The sequence below is a fragment of the Ursus americanus genome, chromosome 1, assembly GCF_024610735.1.
Source record: "Ursus americanus isolate L20-20 chromosome 1, mUrsAme1.1.p, whole genome shotgun sequence".
NCBI lineage: Eukaryota > Metazoa > Chordata > Mammalia > Carnivora > Ursidae > Ursus > Ursus americanus.
The window spans coordinates 92,788,918-92,797,174 of NC_142127.1; the positions used below are offsets into that span (position 1 = coordinate 92,788,918).

Here is an 8,257-nt window from a genome sequence, read left to right on the forward strand (position 1 = left end):
CGCACACAGCAATGTGCTCTTACCTCACAGCTGTGGTCAGCCCAGTAGTTCACTTGACTCAAAGTCAAAACCAGCAGGGTCCTTCCACTCCAGCAACTGCCGAGAAGGAAAGTTCTTTATTGGTTCTCAGATGGGATGGTGTGACTATTGGAGGCAGCCAGGAAGATGAACAAGGGATTGGAGCAGGCAGGCCTGATGGATTCTGACTGGCAGATCTTTCCAGGGCCGTCCATGAGAGGCAGCTGTTTGTGGTGGAGTGGTTTCGTTTTCTCACATCAGATGTATTCTCTGTTTTTGCAGTTGGCCGCCCAATCCCTGTGCATCAGACTCTGGACCCGAGCGCGGAGCAGATTGAGGCGCTGCATCAGACCTATCTGGAAGAGCTGAGGGAATTATTTGAGGCACACAAAAGGGAGTACGGTGTTCCCGAGCACGAGACTCTCATTTTTAAATGACTATACTCTTAGAAGGCACACGAGAGGGTGAGAGAACATCCCATTGGGGGGATACATAATTTTTTTCTTTGACTCTGGAATCAGAATTGCAACTGGAAAATATTATTTATGGTGACAGATGTTGATGTGTATCCGTGGGAAATACAAATACAGTGGGTGACTGTCGGAGAATGTTGGACATGACTATACCCCTTGTGATAATTCTCCTCATTTGGGAAGGTGCAATCATTTTACGGGTTAAGAGGTTTAGGATTATTCATGTGCTCAAAAAAAAAAAAATAACAGTTTCAAAAAATAATTAGACCCTTTTACCAAAATCACAAGAATTTAAGGTGGTATTTTCACTAAGTATGACAGCTTTTGTTTAGCACAGCTGGAACAGTTCGGAGACAGTGTGTAAACTAATTTTCCATATCAAGCTAGAGGAGATCATTTCTTTCTTTTTTTTTTTTCTTTTTCTGCTTGAACAGACCATTTTTTTGGTGAATAATGTTACTTTTCAGAGTTAGATAATTTGATCCTTTAGGTCACATCGACAAACGCATTTTTATACAGTAGTGCAGAATTTTTGTGCAGGTTTTGAAATAGGCTGAATCTACCATCTGGAAACCCATGTGGATGAGAGCATGTCTCCTCATTTCTATTCATGCTTAGAAATATTCATGCTTGTCATTTGCTTAGAAGTATGTTCATTTGCTATAGACATGGAGGTCTTTTGGGAGACGTGCTTCAGAATATTAAAATTCCAAAAGGTTTTCATGGTAATAGAAATGGTTTTAATTTTCTTCCCAAATGGCCTCTTTGAGTAAGACCAGCTATGAAAGAAAGTGCCCTCTCTGGTTGTGATGTGTCCCGTTACAGCTGTCTGGTCCGGGAGAGTGGGAACCCTGTTCCTCCTGTTCACTGACCTCTCCCTAGTGCCTGGGTCAGGCACAAGATCAAGTACTTGTTTAGTGAATGTATTTACAGATGAACCCACAAACCAACTTTGCCTCAAGGTGAAGAATTTTTAAAGCTTTATTTACCATAGCAGGAACCTATTATAAGAAGGAGAGAATATGCTGGGTCTCTTTGTCTCAGGACAGTAATTGACAAGTAAGTCAAGTAAGTCTTGTCAATTACTGCAAGGAAGAAGAATGTCTAGTTTCCAAATGATCTCCATTGTGGCTGGTTACTTCTCTCCCTCCCCCACTCTAGGTATTTGCGGGCAACCTCACTGAGTTCTAATTTACCAGTCATGTAGCTTCAGGCCTCTGATTTTTAAAACATCAACTTCTGGGCTAGAACCTGGACTGAGGTCAGCATCAGCCTGACAGAATCATGCTGGGTAATGCCTTGAGTAGGAAAGCATTTCACACAGGAAAAAGTGACCCCCCTTCCTTGGTCCCATTTGGGGTTGTTTTGGCCGGCATCACTTTGGTTCACGCTGGTTGAGCAATCCAGGAGTCCACTGACCCGTGGCCTTGAAATTAGATCAATTTTTTAATCGAAGCCGGGAATAGGGCACAACCTATTTTTAATAGATGCAGAAAATTTGACTATGAATCCTTTTTTGGTATTACTCAACACCAAAGGGCATAAAGGAGCACTGTTTACGGAAAGTGAATGACACACCCCCACTGGTCCGGGCTCAGTCTTCAGAATGGAGCTGTGAAGGCCACGTAACCACAACAACTAAAGACCTTTAAGTTATTATAAAACCGATCAATTTGGACTGGGTGAATAAAATAAAAAATAATGATAGTAAAAAAACCAAAACCATGAATTTCATTCCTTTAGAGAAGTTTATTAAGCGCTTACGACACATAGTCATGATTTCACGTGATTTCACGAAGGTATGATTTTAAATCTCCTACTTGGTAGTGGGGGCTAAGCTGAACCCCCCAACATCAGCTGGATCATCTCGGAAGCAGTTAAAGCCCGCATGTAGTAAAACAGAGGCACCGAAAAATGAGATAAGTTTTGCTCTGATGAATTTATCTTGAATTTTGCCATTTCAAAAATCCAGACATCAGCAGCTTTAATTTTGGCATCCACAAAATCTTAATTTTTAGGTACAAATTAGGGATTTTATCTCTTTTTCTTTCTTTGGGTTTCCAGAGGTCTTATTCCAGCCAGAAGTCCTTTCATAAAGTCAGAGCATAGTAAGAAGTTTCTTACTGTCCTACAGATGGCAGATGAAGTTTTGGACATGAATTTTTGCTTCAGCACAAATGTGGGCCATATATTGTATTCGCTAATACAGTGTGACAGGGATTGCCTCTGTTTTAAAGATTCTCATCTACTCTGTAATTGCACATAAAATTTAAACGGCAAAGCAAAACAATAACATCAAGAAAAATAACCGCAGGACACGGTAAGAGAAACTGAGCTAATTGCCTTGAGAAAATGTGCACTTATGATTTGCTCTGGACATTTCTGTCTCCTGTTTCTCTTGCACACCGGGCACAGGCTGAGTCATTTCCTTTGTCTCGCAGCTAGAAGGATTGAAATTATCCATATCCAGCTAAGTCGATTATGCTTACGTTGAAGGTTGCAGTTTCGGTGCTTAGGAAGGCCAGCTAGTTTTGCTGTGTCGCAAGGGGAACCAGGGCAAGGGATGCTGCATGATTTATGAAAACCCTTCACTAGGACTGTGGAGACAATCAAAGTATATATACTTCAGGGACGATGGGTAAGCCTTTATTGTATGCATAGCATTTGAAGTACAATCCCTCCTTTCAGTAGAAGGTACGCTTCTGTCCTGGGAAGCTCGGGAGGTGGAATCGAGATGCAATGTCCACACTTCTGTAACTTCGCATCTCTTCCGAGCCACCCCACCCACGGTGCTGATTACCGAGGTTTGTGACAAATACGAAAACGCATTTTGGGTGCATTTACTCTGTCGTCTTTCCCTTGGGCAAGAGACAATGTGCATGGGATTTGTTGATTGTTTTTGTTTGTTTGTTTTGTTTTCCGGTAGCCCAAGATTTCCAGTTCTCATACTGTATTTGTCTTTTTTTAAACTAAGTGATAAAATGTCTCTTTCTGGAGCTGGAGAGTTACTTCAAATAGAATTTGTATATCTTTTTAAAGGGAAAAAAAAAAAACAGGGCACCTTCTATATAACCAACTAGTTGCGCCAGTTTCTCTGGGATGGCAAATACAGAAGCTGTTTTTTATATATTTATTTTATATTTTGTATTTATATGTCAGTTATTTGACTTCCCTCACACTCTCAGCCTGGTGCCTTAATATCTTCTATGGAAAGGCGGAGGTCCAGCTCCATCCGTAGTTTGCTCATGAGAATACGTGTCTTGTGAGCGTTTGGTGCTGCCCCCACGGAGCAGGCCCTCGGCGCACTCGCAGTGAACACTGACGGCGCTAACCCAGAAGCTTGAGACACGGTGTGCATAGCAGCCAAGGTCTAGAGCTAGAAGGGGCTTCGTGTCTGGCATTAGCCCTTCTGCAGATGCAGCAGCTGAACCCCCACGGCTTAACGTGGGCTGGCCCTGACTCTGTTCCTGTCCTGACGGAACAGGGGGGATACAGCTCTCCCATCATTGTTGATTCATCAACTGTGAATCCGCCTATAAAACCGAAGTGTCCAAACACGGAGTAGGATTCAAGGTACTCCCAGAATGCCAGGGATTTAACCGCTCCGAAGCGAGCTCTGTCTTCTTGGGACCTAGAACATTTTTCTTTTTTGAGACCGGTACACTGCATTGTTGATTTTTCCCTTCTGCAAGAGCTATTTTGGTGGTGTGCCCTGGGGGACATCCAAGTTTTCAACCAGCTAAACTGCTAGAGCCTTGCGCGTTGAGCTGCAGGATAAGGCAGGGTGCTTTCTGCCCAGCGTGAGGGAAGGATCCACCCTCTCCGTCACCTTGTGACCATGAATACAGTTCAGAGCAATCCCATTACTCAGACAGAAGTGGGAGCAAATCTTCTGTCACCTTCCTGACAGCCCTAAGCCCATTCTGGCTCTAGCTTCATCCAGCTGGGCTGTTACAGCTGCTTTTTGTTGTTGTTGTTGTTGTTTTAATAGCTCTTAGGTTCTGGTTAAGAATTATCTTAGGCTCTCTTAAGAATGAAGATAAATCTGACCTTCTTGTATTCCCAAGGGCTGTGTAATTCTCCCCTACTCCGTTTCCAGACCCACTTGGAGCCTTCGGTCTTTCTGGTTGGATTCCAGCTGTCCAGTGTGGGGTACAGTCCTGTGGAGACAACCAGAAAACACAACTGTGCTGTTCTTTTCTACCTTCCAGGGGCTTCTGTTTCAAATAATCCTTTAGCCTCTGGTCCTCCACTAACTGACTGGGTGACTTGGGTTGCTTCCTTCCTCTTAGGAGTGAGTGATCTCTAAGGTCCCGTCTGGCTCCATCTCTGTGGTCTCTGCCTGGCCCTTGATCTGTCACGGTAATCACATCCAGTGGGAGATGGAGATTTATCCGTAGACTTCTTTTCCCTCTGCCATCCTCCCTTGTATTCCTCTGGACATGCGGAGAGTTCAAATGACTATCTCCCTTTCTTAGTATACATAAAACATGAATTGCTACAGAGATTTCTCCAGCGTTACAGTGACCTTTAGGCATGGTGTTCCTAAGAAACAGTTTCATTCTCTAAATAAAAATTGGAGACGTTTATCAAAGAGGTTTCCTTCTCTATATCGCTCAAAACTGTGAAATAACAGTTTATTTCTTGTTAAGATCTTTATAGGAGATGGTGAATTTTTCTATTTTCTATATTGTACATGTTGCTGTGTGCTTTTTAAAAACCCTTGGTTTATAACGTTTTGACCAATAAATGTGTTTTATGCCCAAGTTGTAACTGTGTGGGTGTGGTGTTCTAGCTTGTGTGTGGGGGGGGGTCCTTCCCACGCCTTGCCAAGGCTGGAGCCGCTTGGACCTGGGGGTGGATTCAGGCAAGGGAACGGCGGTGGTATAGTGAGCACTGCAGATTCTCTACTGAAGAGCCAGGCCTGGAGATGCCCTCGACCGGAGAAAAGACAAAACAGAAAGCAGGACCAGGGCTAACCGAAAAGTGCAGATGTGCCAGATGAAACGAGCAGAGGGCAGGAAGAGGAAACAAGCCAGGGCGGGGTCGTGGTCGAAATAGGAGTGAAACTTGTCAGACACAGAAATGTTCAAAAACTGGTAGAAAAATGGATAGATTCCAAATCAAGTGAATCGCTGCTATTAAGTTCGGGGTTTCCTTTCGGATGATGAAAATGTTCTGAAATTGGATGGTGGCGATGGCTGTACCCACCCTGCGAATATCCCCAAAACTCCCAAACTCCTCTCTTCAAACGGGAGGATTTTCCGATACATGGATTATATCTCAATAAAGCGACTTTATACACACGAGTCAGTCATACGCTTTGGCAAAATAACGGAAGAAGCTAAAAACTAAGTTTGTTTTTTTAGGTGTCAAAAGTGAATTTGCCTCTCTTGGATGCAGGCGTTTTGGATGACAAAGTTTACACTTTGATTTTTGAGGCCTGTTGGTGTGTCTGGTGTCTGTTATCAAAATAGGTGTTTTCAATACTCGTTTAAAATATTTTGTTGGCTAAAGAACATGCTGAGTTATTATCGTGTAAAATACTGCTTGACTTTAATTTTTCCCAGTATTAAAACTGTAGTTAGAATAAATAAATAAATAAACAAACTGGTTAATACTAAGTAAATATTATCCTATAAAAACCATTAATATTTATTGACCACCTATAATGTGTCAGATACAGGACTAGGGACTTTATGTACATTATGACATTTAACTCTTAAAATAGCCCTGTGAGGTCAGTACTATTTTTATCCCATAAAGAATGGGGGTTCAGAGGGACTAAGAACTTTGCTCAAGGCAGCCCTCATGGCAGGGGGCTGGAGTTCAGATGTGATGCCAGGTCCTCTGGCCAGAGCCCGTGCTTCGGACATAGGGCTCAGGAGCCCTGGGGTATTCACCATCTCTGTCACTAACTTGGGTAAGTGACCTTGACCTGTGGAATGAGAAGGTACATGACTGCAAAGGTTCTGTACGGGTCCATCTACTGGTGATTCTGTTCTAAAGCCATCTACATTTCCGAACACCATCCTCAGCCCTGAGAACAGCCCTGAGAACCAGTTGTGAGATGCAAAAGTGTTGTGGTTGCCGTTAGAAGGATGGAGTAAGAAAGTTTCATAAGTGGCCTAATATTTGTTGTCAAAGTTAAATGTTTAAAATGTTAGATTAAGAACACCTGTTTAGCTAAAAATCTTGATTTTTTTTTTTTTTCTGGTAGCTGTGACTGCATGAAGCATTTCTCCAAACTGTATTTTTAAATTCGTTTTATTTCGGGCACTCGGGTTTCTCAGTCGGTTAAGCATCTGCCTTTGACTTGGGTCATGATCCTGGGGTCCTAGGATCAAGTCCTGCATCGGGCTCCCTGCTCAGTGGGGAGTCTGCTTCTCTCTCTGCCCCCCGCCCCCCGTTCATGTGTGTGCAGGCACTCTCTCTCTGAAAATAAAATCTAAAAACTATCCTTGTTAAAAAAAAATCATCTTATTTCTCACATGTGTATATGTATGTGTATGTTTCCAAGTACCTCTTAAAAGTTTTCTTCATAAAACAGTTGCTGCATGTTCCAGATTGAAGAAGAAACGTCTTCGGTCTGCCCTCTCCTTGCCTGCCTTCTGCAGTTCATCAACAGCATCTTTAAAAACTCTAGGAAAGGAAATGTGATCTTTAGTCTGACCTGGCAGGACATTTACGTGTTACTGAAGTAAAGGAATGCCGTGATCGCTCTTAGATTGCTTGACTCCCTGAGAGCAGGTTCATATAATTTGTCATTTCAAACCCACTTAACTTGAAAATAACATGGAACCTGTAAATATAGAATGTTAAGTCATATTAAATAATTTTAGTGGGATTTGTAGAAGGGTTTATATATTACATATATAGATAGAGACATCGATACGTAGATAGTCTGCATTGCTGTTATTGAAATAATAATACCAAATAAAATGTAAATCGCGGGGAAGAGAAGCAAATGTGATTCATTTGGGAACTAGCTATACTTTTAAAGATGAATTTGATTTATATTTTGAATAATATATAGGTGACTAAACTTAGTGCTATTATTATTGCAAATAAATGTGGGAGATGGGACATAGTGGCCGTCCACGATGTTTCTGCAGGAGGCAACACACTATTGCATACCAGGACACAAGCCTATCCAGGCCTTAAGTGCAGTTCCCGAGGGAGAGGTTGAATTACAGGAAGCAACTAAGGAACCGTCCTTACTTTCTATCAAGAGTTAAGGTCAAGGACAATGAAAGTAAGGGAAAAGTTGAAAAGGAAGTGAGGACCATGCACGGAGGAGGGACAGAAGGACAGAAGAGACAGACATCTTACTGTTATACACTTGACCTTCAAGGACATTTCACGTTTCAATCCATGGTGTACCCTTGTCCCAGGGCAAGGGTCTTTTCAGTAACAGATGACAGGAACGCATCTGGGGCTGCCTAAGAGAGATGATCTCTCGGAAACGGTATTCTGCCGAAGGAAGGCTATGTCCTCTTGGGGGCCCCTTCTTGGTAACGAGGGAGTGAGTCCCGCAGTAGAAGTCCACACTTTCCTTCCTTCCAGGCCGTTATGATTAGGATCTTTGCTGATGCCTGATTACTGTCGTGACTCCCCTCTTTACCTAGACAGCTAGACCGCTGAACATCTTAGCTGAAATTTATGGGAGACGCTGAAAGCCCTTTCTGCCCCCGTGACTATGCCAAGTCAACAGATGATATTATAGCAACGATCCAAAGATCAAATAGGCAAATGAAAACAGAACG

General features: G+C 42.7%; 1 protein-coding gene across 3 annotated transcripts in view; it reads left to right on the plus strand.

Moving 5' to 3' along the window:
* MOGAT1 (monoacylglycerol O-acyltransferase 1) overlaps window positions 1-5,257 on the plus strand; it is a 35,867-nt gene extending 30,610 nt beyond the window's left edge. For all 3 annotated transcript variants that reach the window (XM_045775306.2, XM_045775307.2, XM_045775308.2), the window contains exon 6: window positions 301-5,257. In XM_045775306.2, coding sequence (XP_045631262.1) covers window positions 301-455 — 155 coding nt within the window. In that variant the 3' untranslated portion in view covers window positions 456-5,257. The remainder of the gene's footprint in view (window positions 1-300) is intronic.
* Window positions 5,258-8,257: the final 3,000 nt, after the last annotated feature.